This window comes from Chiloscyllium plagiosum, chromosome 23 (genome assembly GCF_004010195.1).
Source record: "Chiloscyllium plagiosum isolate BGI_BamShark_2017 chromosome 23, ASM401019v2, whole genome shotgun sequence".
In the NCBI taxonomy this organism is placed as follows: Eukaryota; Metazoa; Chordata; class Chondrichthyes; order Orectolobiformes; family Hemiscylliidae; genus Chiloscyllium; species Chiloscyllium plagiosum.
In genome coordinates this window covers 33,310,314-33,330,613 of record NC_057732.1, presented here as the reverse complement: position 1 = coordinate 33,330,613, position 20,300 = coordinate 33,310,314, and the positions used below count along the sequence as shown (strand labels likewise).

The window sequence follows — 20,300 nt, the reverse complement described above, 5'->3', positions numbered from 1 at the left end:
TTCCAACCACTCAGTCATCTTCTGGGTGTACCTGATGAAATTGTATTGGTTATACAGTCCTTGCTAATGTCATTTGCTGAAATGTTGGCATTAGCATGTCTAAGTTGGAAAAATTGGAAGTTCTTTCCCCGAGCAAAAAAAATGAGTGGCTCTTGTGCATCCAAGTATGACTGCAGGTTTATTTGGTCAGGTCACTGCCCTGAAAAATGAACCAGTGAAAGCTGTCACTGATTTTGTTGAGTTGAAACTGGTGCAGTATCTACATGCTCTTTCTGTCTCCAAAGAGCGGTTCCTGATGTCTTAACATATGCAGCTTCCAGGATATATGAGTGCTGTACACTGCGAGCCCAACTGACAATCCAAAATTAGTTGTCAGCCTAATTCTTCATTCACTCAGGGTAAGATATTATTATGCAGTTGGACAGCATTTGCTGAATAATCCTGAATGTATATGCATTGCACCTGTTTGAACTCCACAAAATAGATGACCATTAGTTGCGGGTTAATTTTTGGGCAATGCTTTGATTTGTAGAGTCAAAATGTATGGTTTAAAATTTAAACAAAACTTGTCAATTATTGAGTACATTCTCCATGGCAACACCTTCAACAATCAGAGTACGTTTGCTAACAAATCAACACTTTCCTGTCACATAGTATAAAAGTTGCTTTTCCCCTTGAATTGGGATTCTTGCGAATTGCCCTGATGAGTTCCTCAGCAAAACTCAATTTCTTCCCTTTAAATGACATTACTTTATTGTGCATTCTGTTTGGATGCTCTTTTTAAAAGTTTTTTCATTTTTTTGTTTTTTTTTTAAGAGGGAAGAGGTTTGTTGCCATGAAAGTGGTAAAGAGCGCTCAGCACTACACAGAAACCGCTCTGGATGAAATTAAGTTACTGAAGTGTGTAAGTATAATTTCAATAAATGATCGTTTGCATTTGATCAAAAATGTGTCATGACCTGGGTGGGTGCTTCATAAATTAATGTTTATGGTTTTCTTGGGTTGACAAAAATATGGTGATACATATTCCTAGAAGTTTCTTCATATGACTTCCTACCATTTGTTATCAGCACATCCATTTTCACAGCTGTGCCACCTTTCCTTGCAATTGGAAGGTAAATGGATTTTTCAGAACCTGATTTAGTGATGCTTGATCATCAAACAACCCTTTTCTCCCTATCGTCAATAGTTTTGTATCTAATAAAAAAAAGATGTTCAAGAAAACAAACAATTATTTGGATTTTCTTATGACTTGTTTTTCTTGCTAGAATTCTAGACAATCTTGGAAGATTGACAATCCTAAAGTTTTCCCATATCAATTGTGATTTTGAATTAGAATGAAGGTTGATGAGGTCTTTAACTTGGAGCATGTTTTAAAAATGTAGTAGAACTCCTGCAACATTGCTTGTAGTATTCTGTGTTCTGGATTGTAGTTTCTGTTTGTACTGGCTGATGCACTAACAGTAGTAGCAAATTTATAGACTGTCAAGGTAATAATATTGCACACTTCATACTGAAATATATCACGCATATGTTATTTGTAATTTAATTAAGTTTTCTACTCTTGGTACCAAGTATGCAGGACTGTTGCTCTACAGCCTTTTATTTGATAGACAGGCTTGCTCCTTTTCACTCCAGACTGATGGTCTGAGCATGGCAAAGGTTACATTTACTTAGTCAATCGGTGCACATGGTCTGTTGTCAATATAGACTCTGCTGAAAAAGATTACCCACTGCTGCCAGGTTCTGGTAATTAATTTAAGTCTAAGACTCAAAATTGGGCTTTCTGCAGGTTGGTACATTACTTTTGTTTTCTTTGTGCAAATCATAAGGAAAAAGTTATTGGAGAACAATTCCAAGCTATATTGCATGTTCAGTCAGCCCTGACCTCCAGCAGCTAGTTCATCTGTACAGACAAACAGGAAATCACAAATAGGTCTATGATCTCTGCCTGGAATTGTCTTGGATTGTCAGAATCGCCATCAAGCACAGCATTAGACAAAATGACATGAACTCAGACTTTGTACCAGTGTCAAGCTGAAAAGCTCAACCCTCTCATTTGTGCTGAAAATCAGAAGGCAGGGCAAAATAAGAGGTACTTGCCAAAATTGGCATACCAAGCGTGCATACGATATTTAGATGATCACAGCTGAGTTGGCTGGTCATGTAGCCACCATTCCTAATAATTATTTACCAAAGCAATCTAATGTGGAGAGATTGAGCTTGAGCACACTTGTTTGGCAGTCAAAGGATGTGCTATAAAAGCACTCCTGGTGCTTCACTTAGGAGTTTTGATATCAACTTTTAATCCTGAGACAGGCTTCCCTGGGATTGCTGTAGTTGGTACAATCAAAACTGAGATGGTCAATCCTATCAATCCTGCCATTCATGCAGCAGGTAGATTAGCATGGATGAAGTCAAGGTGGTTCTTTTCCTCTTCTTGATTCTGTCTCCATCTGCTAAAAGCCCAGTCTAGCAGCTATAATGGAATCAGAGTATTCCAGCACGGAAAGAGGCTCACAGCCATTGTATTCATGCTAGTCATAAAGCACCTACCCTCTTTAATCACATTTTCTGCACTTGGCCCACTGCATTGTATGCTATTACTTTTCAATTATATTTTGAAATTCTACTTAAACCTTGTGCTGGTTTCCAACATTCTCTGCCATTCTTTCTTGCAGTGAGTTCCAGATACACGACTCTCTGGGTGAAAATGATTTTCCTCTAAACCTCTTGCTACTTCATCTTTTGCCCTCATAATTTTGTAGATTTCAACAGGCCTGAACGCAGCCTCCTTTCTTCAAAGGAGAATAATCCAATCTATCAAATTTCTCTTCAAAGCTAAAACGTTCCATCCATGGAAACATTTCTTGTGAATGTCCTCTCTGTACTGTTTCTTGTGCAATCCAATCCAGCCTATAGTTTGGCGGCCAGAGATACATGGGCAATACTCCAGCTGTAACTTAATTAATGTCCTATACAACTCTATTGCATTGGTGACAGTCCAATAACCAATATTCAAAGCAATATTTGAGACCCACTTGGAACATAGAACATTACAGTGCAGTACAGGCCCTTTGGCCGACCTGTGAAACCAATCTGAAACCCATCTAACCTACATTATTCCATTCTTATCCATATGCCTATCCAATGACCATTTAAATACCCTTAAAGTTTGCGAGTCTACTATTGTGTAAAAAAAAAGGACTGCAGATGCTGGAAACCAGATTCTAGATTAGAGTGGTGCTGGAAAAGCACAGCAGTTCAGGCAGTATCTGAGGAGCAGGAAAATCGACATTTCAGGCAAATGCCCTTCATCAGGAATAGAGGCAGAGTGCTTGCAGGGTGGAGAGCTAAATGAGAGGAGGGTGGGGCGGGGAGAAAGTAGCATAGAGTATAATAGCTGAAATGGGGATGGGATGAAGGTAATAGGTCAGAGAGGAGGGTGGAGTGGATAGGTGGAAAAGAAGATAGGCAGGTAGGACAAGTCATGGAGACAGTGCTGAGCTGAAATTTGGAACTGGGGTGAGGTGGGGGAAGGGGAAATGAGGAAACTGGTGAAGTCCACATTGATGCCCTGGGGTTGAAGTGTTCTGAGGCGGAAGATGAGGCGTTCTTCCTCCAGGCGTCGGGTGGTGAGGGAGCGGCAGTAAAGGAGACCCATGACCTCCATGTCCTCAGCTGAGTGGGAGGGGGAGTTGAAATGTTGGGCCACAGGGCGGTGGGGTTGATTGGTGCGAGTGTCCCAGAGATGTTCCCTAAATCGCTCTGCTAGGAGGCGTCCAGTCTCCCCAGTGTAGAGGAGACCGCATTGGGAGCAACGGATACAAGAAATGATATTGGTGGATGTGCAGGTAAAACTTTGATGGATGTGGAAGGCTCCTATGGGGCCTTGGATGGATGTGAGGGAGGAGGTGTGGGCGCAGTTTTGCAATTCCTGCGGTGGCGAGGAAGATGGGAGGGTGGGTTGTTGGGGCGCATGGACCTGACCAGATAATCACGGAGGGAATGGTCTTTGCGGAAGGTGGAAAGGGGTGGGGAGAGAAATATATCCCTGGTGGTGGGGTCCGTTTGGAGGTGGCAGAAATGTCGTCGGATGATTTAGTTTATGCGAAGGTTGGTAGGGTGTTGCAGGCGGTGCATTCCACAACCCTACTACGATCTGATTAAAGAAGCTGCCTATGACATCAGTCCTATATCTATCACCCCTCAATTTAAAACTATGTCCTCTCATGCAAGCCACCGCCATCAAGGAAAAAGACTTTCACTGTCCCACCTGTCTTAACCCTCTGATTATCTTTTACATCTCATTTAAGTCGCCTCTCAACTTGTCTCTCTAATGAAAACAACCTCAAGTCCCGCAGCCTTTCCTGGTTAAACCTTCCCTCCATAGCAGGCAACATGCTAGTAAATCTCCTCTGAAACATTTCCAAAGCTTCCACATCCTTCCTATATTATGGTTACCAGAACTGGACGCAATGCTCCAAATGTGGCCACACCAGAGTTTTGTACATCTGCACCATGATCTCGCGGTTCCGAAACTCAATCCCTCTACAATAAAAACTAACACACATTATATGCCTTCTTAACAACCCTATCAACCTGGGTAGCAGCTTTCAAGATTTGAGAAACAAATTAGAAGAAACCTTCAAAATCATCAATAATACCCTTACTAGCATAAAATTCACTAAAGAGGAGGAATACAACAACAAACTGCCAATCCTAGATGTCGCAGTAGAGCGAACAGCCAATGGGGAACTTCAAACCAGCATCTACAGGAAAACAACACATATGGACCAAATATTGAACTACAGAAGCAATCATCCTAACATCCACATACAAAGCTGCATTAGAACATTATTTCAACGAGCCACCACACACTGCAGCACAGAGGAACTACACAGAGCAGAGGAAAATCACCTCTACAGTGTCTTCAAAAAGAACGGTACGCAATGAGTACAGTCCACCGATTTTCTCAGCAATAAACCTCAACAAGCAGACAAAACATGTCCAGAAACCCTAGCCACTCTCCCCTACGTCAAAGACATCTTGGAGATGACTGCCAGACTACTCAGACCCCTTGGCATCATGGTAGCCCACAAACCCACCAACACACTAAAACAGCAGCCATTGAAATTGAAAGACCCCATACAGGCAACTAACAAAACTAATGTCATTTGTAAATACTTTGCAAGAACTATAATGAACACTACATTGGACAAACAGGCAGAAAACTAGCCACCAGAATACTTGAACATTAACTAACCACAAAAAGACATGCCCCACTCTCACTAGTATCCTTACATACAGATGAGGAAGGACACCACTTCAGCTGGGAGAATACACTCACCTAGGACAAGCCAAACCGAGACACGCACGAGAATTCCTAGAAGCAAGGCAGTCTAACTGGAACTCTATTAACAAACACATTGACTTGGATCCCATTTATCACCCCCTGAGAAAAAGAACAGGAAATGACATTACCATTGGAAATAACATCACCACAGGACATGACATCACCAACCCGAGGAAACCCAAACATATAAATTGAAAGGGGGCTACACCACCATGCTTTATGGGGAGGCTCACTGAAGATGTTACCTAGTATGGTGACAAAACGTCTGAAAACGAACTTTCCAGTTCAGCGAGCAAACCAGAATTTCAAGGATCTATTTACCTGGACACCAAGACCTCTCTGCTCATCTATACTACCAAGAATCTTAGCATTAGCCCAGTACTCTGCATTCCTGTTACTCCTTCCAAAGTTAATTACCTCACACTTTTCTGCTTTAACCTCCATTTGCCAATTCACAGTTCAGCTTTGCAGCTTATCTATGTCTCTCTGTAAACTATAACATCCGTCATTACTATCCACAACTCTACCAACCTTAGTGTCACCCGCAAATTTACTAACCTTTCCTTCTACGCACTCATCCAGGTCATTTATATAAATGACAAACAACATTGTACCCAAAACCGTTCCTTGTGGTACCCCACTAGTGACTGAACTCCAGGATGAATATTTCCCATCAACCACTCTGTCTTTCAGCTAGCCAATGTTTGGTCCAAACCGTGTTGACTATCCCGAATCAACTTATTCCTGTCTAGATGATTATAAATCCTATCTCTTGTAACCCTTTCCAACACTTTACCCACAGCCGAAATAAGGCTCACAGGTCTATAATTTCCAGAGTTTCTCTACTCCCCTTCTTGAACAAGGCAACAACATTTGCTGTCCTCCAGTCTTCTGGTATTATTCCTGTAGACAATGACGACAAAAAGATCAAAGCCAAAGGTTTGGCAATCTCCTCCCAGGCTTCCAAGAGAATCCTAAGATAACTCCATCCTGCCCAGGGGCTTATTTATTTTTACACTTTCCAGAATTGCTAACATCTCTTCCTTATGCACCTCAATCCCATCTAGTCCAGTAGCCTGCGTCTCGGTATTCTCCTCGACCACATTGTCTTTTTCTAGTATGAATACTGACAAAAAGTATTCATTTAGCGCTTCCCCTATCTCCTCTGACTCCATGCACAACTTCGCACTACTATGCTTGATTGGCTCTAATCTTACTCTAGTTATTATTTTATTCCTGATATAGCTATAGAAAGCCTTAGGGTTTTCCTTGAACCTATCTGCCAGTGACTTCTCATGTCTTCTCCCCTCCTGGCTCCTCTTAGGTCTCTCTTTCGGTCTAACTTGTGAATTTCAAGTGCCCTAACTAAGCCATCACATCTCATCCTAACATAAGCTTTTTTCTTCCTCTTGAAGAGAGATTCAACTTCCTAAGTAAACCACTGCTTCTGCGCTCGAGAACTTCCTGCCTGCCTGCCTGACCGGTACATGCCTATACAGGACCTGCAGTAGCTGGTTGTTGAATAAGCTCCACATTTCAATTGTGCCCATCTCCTGCAGTTTCCTTCCCCATCCTATACATCCTAAATCTTGCCTAATCGCATCATAATTGCCTTTCCCCCAACTATAACTCTTGCCCTGCAGTATATGCCTATCCCTTTCTATTACTGAAGTAAACATAACTGAATTGTGGTCACTATCACCAAAGTGCTCACCTACCTCCAAACCTAACACCTGGCCGGGTTCATTACCCAGTACCAAATCTAATGTGGCCTTGCCCCTTGTTGGCCTGTCTACATACTGTCAGGAAACCCTTCTGCACACATTGGACAAAAACTGACCCACCTAAAGTACTTGAACTTTAGTATTCCAGTCAATATTTAGAAGGTTAAAGACCCCATAACGGTTACTCTATCACTGTCGCTCCTATCAAGGATCATCTTTATTATCCTATCCTCTCCATCTCGCGAATTATTTGGAGGCCTATAGAAAATTCCCAACATAGTAACCTTTCCTTCTCTGTTTCTAATCTCAGCCCACACTACCTCAGTAGAGGAGTCGTCAAATGTCTTTTCTGCAACCGTCATACTGTTCTTGACTAACAGTGCCACACCACCCCCGCTTTTACCATTTTCTCTGTTCTTACTGAAACATCTAAATCCCGGAATCTGCAACAACCATTCTTGTCCCTATTCTATCCATGTCTCTGAAATGGCCACTCACGCTGCAAATTCACCCACCTTATTCTGGATTCTCCTGGTATTGAAGTAGACACAAGTCAAACCAACTTCTTGACTGCCGGTGCTTTCTTGCAATCTTGAAATCTTAGTTCTGACTTCACAACTGTCATTCTCCCATATACTCAAACTACAATTTCAGTTCCAATCCACCTGCTGAATTAGTTTAAACCCACCCAAAGAACATCAGCAAACTTCCCCCCAGGATATTGGTACCCCTCTAGTTCAGGTAAAGACCATCCTGTTTGTAGAGGTCCCATCTACCCCAGAAAGAGCATCAATTATCCAGGAATCCATAACCCTCTCTCCTGCACCATCCAGTAGCCACATGCTCAATTTCTCTCTCGCTCTCCCTCGCTCTCCCTCGCTCTCTCGCTCTCGCTCTCGCTCTCGCGCTCTCGCTCTCGCTCTCGCTCTCTCGCTCTCGCTCTCGCTCTCGCGCTCTCGCTCTCGCTCTCGCTCTCGCTCTCGCTCTCTCTCTCTCCCCCTATTCCTTGCTCTGCTAGCACGTGGCACAAGCAAGAAACCAGAGGTGATAACTCTGCCTGTTATAGTCCTAAGCTTCCACCCTAGCTCCTAAATTTCTGCTTTAAATCCGCATCTCTCTTCCTACCTATGTCGTTGGTGCCTATGTGGACCACGACTTGGGTCTGCTCCCTCTCCCCTTCAAGGATCCAGAAAGCACGAGGACATCGAGAACCCTGCCAACTGAGAGTCAACACACCAACCATGAGTCTCTCTTGTCCCCAAAGAACCTCCTATCTGTCCTCCTACCTATGGAGTCCCCAATGACTAATGCTCTGCTTCTTTTCCCCCTTCCCTTCTGAGTAATAGGGTCAGACTCTGTGCCAGGGACCTGTGTCCCGTTGCTTACCCCTGGTAAGTCATCCCCCTCAACAGTATTCAAAATGGTATACTTGTTGAGGGGATCCCCACACTGCCTGCCGGTTCCCTTTTCTGTCCACTGACAGTAACCCATCTACCTTCTTGTTTTACCTGAGGTGTGACTACCTCCCTGTAACTCTTCTCAATAACCTCCTCTGCCTCCTGAATGATCCAAAGTTCATCCAGCTCCAATTCTGGTTCCCTAACAGTTTTTAAGGAGCTGGAGTTGGGTGCACTTCCCACAGATGCAGTCAGCAAGGGCACTTCTGGTGATCCTTGCCTCCCATATTCTGCAGGAGGAACATTCAACTGCCCTAACCTCCATTTCCACTATTCTAAATTCCCAACGAAAAAACTAAAAAAAAAAAGAAATCAGTCACTTACCAATTGGCGCACAGAACCTTTTATTTTTGGTTAGAGGAGGAGGACGGGTGGGAGACACTACCCGAGTAGTGTTTCGGGTAAAGCAAACACCCAACTATAAAGCCTCACTTACCCAGCAGTCCCGTGTCTGCTCCTACTGAGTGTGCGCTCTGCCTATACATGAGGTAAACCTTTATATCTCTTCAAATTTACCTTCCCGTTGGGCTTCTGTTTGTTGCTGTTGCTGCTCCCACTCCAACTGCCAGTGAAAAAATGTGGAGAGTAACGGTTTCTGGGTGAAATACCTATGTATAGTTAAAAGGCATTTCATATTGATTTTCTTCTATTTTCAATATAAACAACAGTCCTCATCAGCAATGTGAGAGCAGTCAACTAATAATAACATTGTTTTTCCCAAAAATATAACTTAATATGGGGAGGTGATGGCCTATGGGTATTATCAATGGATTGGGTTCAAATCCTGCCATGGTAGATGGTGTAATTTAAATTAAATAAAACATAATCTGGAATTGAATCAAATGATGGCTATTAATCCATTGATGATTGTTGGAAAAACAAATCTGGTTCACTAATGTCCTTTAGGAAGGAAACTGCCATCCTTACCCAGTCTTGTGTACATGTGACTCCAAACATATCACAATGTGATTGACTCAACTGCCCTCTGAGCAACTTAGGATGGGCATTAAATGCCACCTACTCAGTGATGCCCTTCCTTGTGAATGATTAAATAGCATAGAAATTACCATGTGTTCCTGCTTCAGTTACAGCTTGGATGTGCAGTGCACTAGGTATTCTTAGTTCTACAAAAATAGTATGAAAGCCTCCATTCTACCTTCTGTATCGCACATGTATATTTGATAATTGCTGTCCATCACTTGAACTTCAAATGAATTTTAATCTTCTATCCTAAGCCAGAAGACTAGTATTGAAGGAGTAAAGCCTTTACCGATATTCCTAACAAGTTGGCCATTTTGATGGACCATTTTAGTAATGTAAGAATATGTAACTTAATATTTTCATATTATATATTTTTTAACCCGTTCAGAGAAGTTATTACTATATGGATATCTTTTAGTCATAGTTGTTTAAATGACAAAGCAAAACAATGATTGAAAACAGTCAAAATATATGTGATTGATTTGGGTATTTTTGTGATGTTTGATTTGCAAATGTTAAATTTGGAGGAAAACAAATGATTGATTGCTATTCTTCTGGTTCATTCATGCCTTTTTGCTAATTTAATCTGTTCATGATCTGTCACAGAATGATACGGCATGGAATGTGGCCATTTGGTCCAGCTTGCCTGTGCTGAAACTCTGAAAGAGTTAGCCAATTAGTGCCAAATTTCTGCACTTTCCTAATGACACTAACTTTTTACTCTTAAAGTATTTATCCAGTTTTTTTTTGAAGCTTAATATATTTCCAGTAACCTTTTGACGGAATATTACACATCATTACAACACACGCTGTTCTCATTGCTGGTCGTTTCATCAATTACCCTGAATCGGTGTCTGCTAATTAGTGTTCTTGTGGCATAGTGTTAGTGTCCCTACCCTGACCCACAAGGCCCAAGCTCAAGTCTCACCTGCTGTAGGGGGTGCCATAACAAATCTGATTAAAAATAACTGTACCTGCTAAGTAGCAATATTTTTGCCAATGGTAACAATTTTTCTGATGAGTTGGACAGATAAAATTTAGATCAAATCAAAATGCCAGGGTTGTTAAAATTTTGAAATAAAAACAGAAAGCACTGGAAATACTCAGTGAGTTTGGCAGCAGCTATAGAGAGAGAAGGAGAGTTAAAGTTTTGAGTTGAATGTGACCTTTCCTCAGAACTCAGGAGGGAAGGGGTTCACTAGGTTTGTGGAGGGATCAGAAGCAAAGGCAGTGGAGTGGCTTTCAGTGTATCCTACCCCCTAAATTCTAGCGTTGATTCTCTTGTGAATAAAAAATCTCCCACAGACTGCTGGGTCACTTTGTGAGACATGGGAAGCCTGTATATCATTTCATTTCTGAGCTAGCATTAACTCCCAGTGGACTTGATAACAATTGGATTTAAGTGACTATTTAATAAACTTAAATGACTCCCCACTGCATGAGTGCAACTTTCTGAAGTTGGCTAAATCCCACCATGCACTTAATTTGGATGATTTTCTTGTTACTGGAAGTCAGATGTGTGGCCTCCCACGTGATTCTTCTGGCCAACCTACCAATGGTCTGGCAAGTTCCATTGAATTCCACCTGGTGTTTCTTATGAATATGATTTTGAGATACAGAATGCAATAATTAATAATTTAGAGAATTTATAAAGAAGAAGAACATAGCTTTTCCAATTGGAAATATTTCTGCCATTTTTCAATTGAAAATGCAATATTAATTTACAGGAGGTGTGTTAAGTATAGATATGTTCAAAAGTTGACAATAATTCCAATAATGGAATCTTGTAATTAATTCTGAATTTTATTTTCCCAGGTGCGAGAAAGTGATCCCTGTGATCCAAACAAGGACATGGTGGTGCAACTAATCGATGATTTCAAACTTTCAGGCATGAATGGCATACGTATCCTTCAGCGTTTTATTTCAGTGTCCAGTATTTATTAACAGCTCTGTGTGGCATTCAGAAATACTTTTTATTAAGCAACTAATTTCTGTTATTCCATCACTCTGTTACAGTATGATTTTCAAGTTGCACTACAAATTCTGGGACATAGGTAGTATGTTGAGAACAGCATATGTTCTCTCAAAATGTCTTTCCATGATAATTGCTAGTACACTTTTGGAGTGGTCAAATGGTACCTTTCAGTGGAAAATTCAGAATTTTGGGGGTGAAAGTATTCTACTCAAGTTAATTTTGGTATTTCACATTTTTTAATGTAATTTAATATATTTTCAGAAAAATGCCTACAATTTGGATTTATCCAGTATGACCCCCAGTCATGTCAGGAACCCAGGGGGAGTCTTCATTTCTCTCCTTTCCATTGCAGTGGTTGCTGAAATCTCAACCTCAACAATCCGTGTACAACTTAGCCATTATGATCCATGTCTCTATCATTTTAACTGAAAATCCTTCCTTTCACAGATTAACCATGATATCCTTCCTGCCCTCCTGGTGAGGCAACTTGGAAACAGGATGCTAATGCTATGGCTGAGTTTAAGAGGCATGGCAAAACCTGCTAGTCAGTTAAATGGATTCCTGACCATTCCCAACTATCTCATTTCAATGGTCAGAATTTTATCCTCTTATTATTTAAGCAACATTAGTCACTATGCTGGGTTTTGTATGCAGTTTTACCATGTCATTTTTTACACTAATAAGCAGCTATTTGTTTCTCTAGCAGCCATATTCCTAGCTTAAGAATTGGTTCCCTCCTAAATTTATGAATGGTAAATTTGCAAGTTCATTGGCAGCTCTGAAGCTGTTATCTTAATTGCAAGGTAACTGGATATATAAAATACTGGGATCAGTTAGGTTTTCATTTTACCCTTGACCATGTTACAGATGTCTGCATGGTGTTTGAAGTGCTGGGTCACCACCTTTTGAAATGGATTATCAAATCAAATTACCAGGGACTTCCTATTCTTTGTGTAAAAAGTATTATTCAGCAGGTAAGTCAACCAAATATTGAACAGAAAGCCTGTTCTTTGTTTCTGAAATGCTATATATCCTTAGGTATTGACTTTATTCAGCTTTTACAGATAGGCTGGGCCTAAAATTTATGCTTGCACTACTTTTTATATTTTAAGATGAAATTGTGCAGAGAATTGGGGAGAAAAATGGGTTTGTGGTATTTGCTTATGATGTTAAGTACATTTAGACATTACTATTTAAAGATAGTTAACAATATTTAAAGTCATCTTTGTTGACAGTAGGCTATTGGATAACATCTTATTTATTTCTATTTTTTACTTTCCTTACAGCTCAGAATTTGCCACAATACTGCAAGGCACATTATTTTGCACTTTTGCTGAATTTTGAAAGCGATCAAACTATTTCCTTTTGCAGATAAATAACATGTGCTGTTGGTTTGGCATGTCTTGACTAAGTATTAAAAAAATCAAGTTGCTGTAAAATGCATTTTGTTAAGTGCTAATATCAATTTTTAGATATACAACTAAATTTCTTTTGTAAATATACTTTATCTTTTACAAAGTGTTGTTCAGCTTTGTGTATGTATAATTTTTAATGAATATAAATTTGCTCATTTCTTTTTTTCTCCATTTGTTACTTTAGATGCTATGTTTTACAGTGTTGTAGCCTTTGGCTAGGAGGGATCACAGATTTCTCCATACATGTGATAATTACCACTTTGTGGTCAGTGGATAGTGGCAACATGAAAGAAATTAAATGAAACATCCAGAACACATTTTTTTCCAATCAGAGACATAATACCTATTCTGTGAAGGGACACTGCATTTATTAAGCAAATGAATTATATTGGTGGATAACAGCAATGTTCAGATGTAAACCCTTCCTGTAGGGAAGCTAATTATTTGCCTTTTCAGTTTTATGTAAGATATTTTTAGTTGATTTTTACAACCCCACCATCTCTCAACACTGGTGTATTTGAAGGCATGGCCATCTATAATAAACTGGGTGACTGGTGCGTTCACCTGTTTTCCTCCAATATTACATGTTGGGGTGGGTAAGATATCAGGGTAAGACTCTGCTGTTTGGCCTGATGAGGTTAAGTGGCAGTTAACTGCTGTTTAATAGACTCATTCCATCTTTGCCATATTATTTGGCCTGTGGAACAGGTAGAAGGAAGATAAGAAGCCCAGCATCTTTGATAGCATGGGTTGTTATTGGACTGGTAGGTGGTGAAGAGATGTTATATCATTTGGGGAGTTCCCTGTGCCCACTGGAGGCACTTTGACCCATAGGTGCTATCCTGTCCGTATGTTTAGCACTTGCTCCCACCCAAATGCATTATCCATCTTTAATTTTTTCATGGAGACATGTTGTACTCTCAGCACTGGTCAGTATTGTAAATGGCATTACTATGACAACAGAGCTGCAATCTGGTTGGCCAGCAGTTTTCAGGGACTTTGTTCTTGATGGGGGAGGGTATCACCTTCTCAACTAATTGAGGCTGACCCCAGCATAGTATTGCTGTGGGACAACCGGATTTCACATTGGCCAAGTGCTGACTGACTTGTGGATTGGTGGGTAGTGTGTAATCCACCCTTTCATATAAACCACCCCATTTTACATTTTGCTTTCTCTCCTCATTGTCGTCTTTTCCTTCTCAACTAGTATAATTAATCATCCAGACTGCTTTGAATACAACAGTCTTAATATAAGATATAGTCTGTGACAACTTGTGCTATGGCATGATCATGCAGCATGTTGGTGACCTGGCTTATCTTTCTGTGAAGGAAGCCAATTTGAGATTTGGACAAATCTGGGCTTAACTTCACAAAAATATATTTTTTCTGACAATCCGTGACTGATTTACCGTATTTACAAGTTTAAGTTAATAGAAAGAGAAAACCGCATGTTAGTCATTTAACTCATTCTTTACCCCGGTACTTTCTCAGAAATAGTTTTAATAATTTTTCATACTTTATCTTTTTTGAGAGATGCTGAATCAAAAATTGGCTTCAACTGCTTTGCCAGAGTGGGTTACTTGTAATCGGTGATGATCTGTTCCAAACTTTGATGAGCCTAAACACTACATGTTTGTTGAGTGAAATATAAGCTGCATTTTGAATGACCAGCCTGCAGTATTTTCACTTGTTTCCACCTCTTTTGCCCCCTAGTTTCTTGTTCTGACTGTAGCTGAGCTAAGATTAAAGTAAGAGCAGTGTAAAATGAAAATTCTGCTGCCCTTCTCATTTGAAAATAAATATTGGCAGTTTACCTAATGCTTGCTTACACGTTATTAATATAAATGATGTCACTTTTATTTTGAAGTGTATCTGTGGGCCAAAATCATATTTTGTAAATGTGACAAATGAGCATTTTTTTGTAAGTCAAGTTCCCATTTGGCAGGAAGTGGTACTCATGAAAACTTTTGGGGTCTGATCAAAATATTCTTGAATATTATAAACACAATAAGAGTATGTCTGCACTGAAACAGCTCAAAATGCAGTTTATGTTTAACTATTGTACTTTGGAGAGCCGAAATTTGACTTAGTTTGCTTTCCATCCTTTGTTTGCTAATAGGTATTGCAGGGTTTAGATTATCTACACAGCAAGTGCAAGATTATTCACACAGACATAAAACCAGAAAACATCTTAATGTGTGTAGATGAATCCTACATTCGACGAATGGCTGTTGAAGCAACAGAATGGCAAAAAGCTGGTGCTCCACCACCTTCTGGTTCAGCAGGTAAGTCATCTTAATATGATGACCTGTGTAGTTTGAGAAAAACCTACAGTTTATTTTTGTACTATTGTCTTTAAGACCAAAATGAAGTCGGGGGCAATCCAAAGGAGCGATAATGACAAATGGTTCTATTAGTGGACTGTTAATGCAGAGGCATGGGCTACTACTTAGAGCAGACGGTGAAATTTAAATTCAGTTATTAAATCTTGAAATTACCAGCTAATCTAATGGTGACCATTGAGCCATTATTAATTGTTCTGATTCATGAATGTCCTTCAGGAAAGAAGATCTGCCATCCTGATCTGGTCTGGTCTACCCTGCATAGACTTTCCCACATAATGGGTTCTTTTGCCAAAATTGGGAAAATTATTATAGTCATAGCCATGAAATCGTATTTTACAATATCCCAGAGGCTTTTGTCACCATGTATGTGTATATCTTACGTCACTGGTGGGTCAGACCCAGCGAATGTTGCAGCACAGTAGAATGCAGATGGGAAGGATTTGCCCTGTAAATCCTCAACATGGGCCCCATGAATTCTCATGGCATTGTTTAAACCCCACATAGCTGCTAGACTGAGTGTGCCACAGGTATTCAGGAAACCAACAAGAGGGATAACCTCGTTGTCATCAATCTACCTGTAACAGTTGCATCCATCCATGACAGTATTGGTGAGAGTGACCACCATACAGTCCTTGTGGAGACAAAATCCCATCCGTCTTCACTTTGGGAATATATGCCTTTGTGTTGTGTGGCACTACAACTGTGCTTTACGGGGTAGGTTTTGAACAGATTTAGCAATTCAAAATGGGCCATCCCATTATTATATGCCCAACACAATCCGCAGCCTCATGACCCAGCACGTTCCCCACTCCTCCATTATGATCAACCCAGATTCACTGAAATGTGCAGGAGTGAATGCCAGGTGGTTCAGCAGCTGTGCCGCTCTTAGTACTTCCTTCAAGTGGTGCTCAACATGGAAGAGCACTGATTCGTCAGTTAGGTGTTGGTTAAGTGGATGGGTTTGGTTTGGGTTTGATCGGGGTAGTAATCGACAACACCTTTCTTGCCAATGTTTGACTTGATGCTGTGAAGCTTCATGGGCTCCAGACCAAGTGTTAAAGACTCCCAGGGCAATTCCCTTTCAACTGTCTATCATTCTGCTATAACATCTGTTAAGTCTGTCCTGCCAGTGGAACACGACATATTCTGGGATGTTAATCGTTTTGACTGGGACTTGGTCTATAAGTTGCGTTTCCGTAAGTATGACTGTCAGGCTGTTGCTAAACTAGTCTGAAATGGTTGTCTCAATTCTGGCACTAGCCTCCGGATGTTAATAAGGAGAACTTTGCAGGGTTTGTGGAGCTGCATTTGCTGTTGTCATTTCTGGTACCTAGATTGTGCCAGGTGACCTGTCTGGTTTCACTCCTTTTTTGAGACTTTTTCACTAATCCAACAGAGTGGCTTGCTAAGCCATTTCAGATGGCAGTTAAGTATTAACTACATTACTGGGAGTCTGAAGTCACATGTAGGCCAGACCAGGTAAAGATGACAATTTTCCTTCCTGAATGAATGTTGGTGAACCGGATGGGTGTTTAGGACAATCAGCAGTGGACATTCTTTAGACGTTTAATTCCATATTGTTATTCCACCATTTGCCATTAGTGGGATTTGATCCTGGGACTCCAGAGCCATACCTTGGGCTCTGGATTAAAATCCAGTGACAATACCACTATGCCTTCAATATGACTATTTTGGCAAGATTCAGGCTTGTGCTAACTAGTATCAAGTAAAGTTTGTGTAATAGAACTGCCAAGTAATGGCAATCAGAGAGAATCTAATCATTTCCCTTGATGTTTGATAGCAGTACCATTGTCAAGTCCTCCATTATCATATTCTGGGGGAGCTTCCAGTGAATAGAAAACAATCAACTGGACTAGCCATACAAATATTGTGACTGTATGGTCAGGTCAGAGGCTAGGAATTCTGTAACCAGAAGCTCCTTGTCTCCTAATGCAAGCCATTATCTACAAGGCACACGTCAGGAGTGATGGAATGCTGTCTACATACCTGGATGATGTAGCTTAAGTAAGTCAAGAAACTTGACACCATCCTGAACAAAGCTGTTGATTTAATTGGCAACCCATCCACTAATTTCACCAGGCATTCCCTTCACCACCAATACTCATTGGCAGCATTGTTACCACCTACAAGAGACACTGCAGCGATTCACCAAAGCTCCTTCAACAGCACCTTTTCAAACTTGCAACAGCCAATACCCAGAAGGACAGCAGATGCATAGGAGCAGCACCACCTGAAGGGTCCTCTCCAAGCTGCACAATACCCTGACATGGATCTACAAGCTGTACATTCACTGTCAAAATCTTGAAACTCTCTTTCTAACAGCACTTTGACCAAACCTGCATTGCAGAGATTGCAATGGTTAAAGAAAATAGCTCCCCATCACCTAGTCAAGGGCATTTGGAGTTAGGCAATAAATACGGACCTAGCCAATGTTGCTGACATTCCATGTTCAAATGATAAAAGATCTTAATGAGAGCTAGTTGGTTTCCTAATTATAAATCAGAAGAATTGCTACAACACAGAAGGAGGCCATTTGACCCATAGTGCAGACACAATCTCTTTAAACGAGCAACCACTTATTTGAACATATGACATAAGTACGAAAAATGTCCACATGACCTGCATTTGCCATGGAGATGAGAAATTAAGAAGAAAAATGTAAATAAAAAGCTAATTGTTGTGTTAGGATCTAGTATATCATGAGATTGGTAGTTCAGAATATATAGTTTAGTATGCTCGCCATAAGTGGATTCGTTTTCTGTTTTGTAGTTTACAACAGGTCCTGGCATTGAGGCAAGACTCAGAGTATACAGACCCTGTTATATTCTTTGTAATACAGTTAGAAAGGACAGAGCTAAAGACAGCAGCAGCAGGGGACTGAATTGGATAAATTGATAATTGGACAAGACCCATTGCCCGTGTTACATTTTTGCCAGAGTCCACCTGACTGTTCAGATGGGTCAAGAAATGGAATGTTTAGGGATTCTGTGACATGAGAACTGTTGTAACCTGAGTCTGAGAAGGTTGTACAAAGTGGACCTGATGTTTTGACTCAAATGTGACCCTTCACAACTTTTTTCTTAACAGAGAGATCAATACCTGGGACTTAAATTTAGTGTAAAGGGTGAGGGTTTAGAGTGGATTTAAGGAAGAATTTTTTTACCCAGAGTGTGGTGGCTATTTAGAATTCAGTGCCTGAAAGGGTGGTAGAGGCAGGAACCTTCACAACATTTAAAAAATATTCAGTTAATCATCAAGAGCCAAGAATAGTTATTCGCTTGACAACGTGCAGTGACAAGATGGGCCGAAGGGCCTTGATCCATGCTGTACATCTCTGTGAATATGACCCTTTGCATTGTTGTGGAGAAAATCACCCGCCTTGAAGTCAGAATCTGGATTCAACGACAGAGTTTATTGTACGAAGACACCCGAGCTCCGGGGAGAGAGACATTCGGCAGCACGGTTGTCAGCTGCAAGCCTTCTCTTGCCCTCAGAGCACATGTCACGATATTTTATACATTTCATGGTGTAATGGTCCAGCTATTGAGTCTTTGTGTAGCATGGTTTGTTCACAGAAAACATTACAGAGTCATTGTCAGTTTCAGCAGCTATGCAGAAGTCCATTGCTGCAGTAATTGGTCATGATCGTTCTTCCTGAGAAGGAAGATCATTTTCCATTACTGCAAATCTAGGGTATTAACATTTGTATACAAGCAGTCTCAGGTAGTTATCATTTCTATTGAAGGTGGTGGCTGGACTCGGACATTTTGGTGGGCAGTAGACGTTACTGATGTGTATTGTCTCCCCTACCCACCTTAAACTAATTTCTGTGTCCATTGTGCTGGTATCCTGTTGACCTCAGGCAGTACCTATGTATGCTTCGCTATGCTTTTCCATGTAATGGCTCAGCAGCCAGCTTGTGTCTGTGTGCCCCATGTCAGCATGCCCTGTGTCAACTCCCACTTCAGCATGTTGTCAGTTTTAACTATCTGGGGATTTCAGATAGTATACAGCTGCAGGTGAATATCACTGAAGATTCAAAATGATTGAGTGGGAAGCGAGGCCTCCTGCACAATACAGGTGAAGGTGGAAAGAATGTGAAATTGCACATTGTGCTACTGTGTGGGACAAATGCAAGTGCTTGTACTCAAGGTATATCTTTATAGTATTGACTATTTAAAGTGAAATTTGCCTTTCATTTGAAACATCCTTTGCTTGTTTATTAATGTTTGAATTACGGTATGTCGTTTTTAGTTGGTTTGTTCCAGGCAAACTTGTAAAAAATGAAATCTTGTCAACCTGATTCATTTCTTCTGGCAACATTGGGGATTCTTTCCTTTTAAAAGTTATTCAGCCCTACAGGGATCCTGACACTTAACAGGGATTTCATTTACTCTGAGGAAGGGTTGTTAATTTCAAATGTTTCTGTGCTTTGAATAAGTTGGATCTAAAATGGGCTTTGGGGCAGGAGGCAGAGGGTGATAGTCGAAGATTGCTTTTGTGATTGGAAACCTGTGTCCAATGGCATTATACAGTGTTTGGCGCTCGGTTCCTTGCTGTTTATGGAGTACATTAATGATCTAGACGGAATGTAGAAAGTTTGACCAGTAAGTTCACAGTTAGCATAAAAGTTGATGTGGTGAATAGCGAAGCAGAAAACTTTAGACTACAGCATGATGTAAGTAGGCTGGTCAGAGTGAGAGAGCAATGGGAAATTGAATTTAATCCCAAAAAATGAGAGGTCATGCGTTTTGGGAAGACTAACAAGCCAAGGGAGGATACAGTAAATGCAGAGGATCATGCCCACAGATCCCTGAAGGCAACAGGACACGGGGATTAGTGGTTAAGAAGTCATGGGATATTTGTCATTATTAGACAAGGCATTGAATACAAGAATGCAAGGTAAGTTATGGTGGAGGTGTATAAGATGTTAGTTAGGCCACAGCCTGAGTACTGTTAACAGTACTAGTTGCCACACTAGAAGGATGTGATTGTACTAAAGTGGGTGCAGAGGAGATTTACCAGA

General features: G+C 40.7%; 1 protein-coding gene across 5 annotated transcripts in view; it reads left to right on the top strand.

Moving 5' to 3' along the window:
• LOC122561755 (SRSF protein kinase 2-like) overlaps positions 1–20,300 on the top strand; it is a 210,482-nt gene that overhangs the window by 129,087 nt on the left and 61,095 nt on the right. For all 5 annotated transcript variants that reach the window (XM_043713868.1, XM_043713866.1, XM_043713867.1 and 2 more), the window contains 4 exons: positions 817–904; positions 11,334–11,421; positions 12,361–12,467; positions 15,028–15,193. In XM_043713868.1, coding sequence (XP_043569803.1) covers positions 817–904; positions 11,334–11,421; positions 12,361–12,467; positions 15,028–15,193 — 449 coding nt within the window. The remainder of the gene's footprint in view (positions 1–816; positions 905–11,333; positions 11,422–12,360; positions 12,468–15,027; positions 15,194–20,300) is intronic.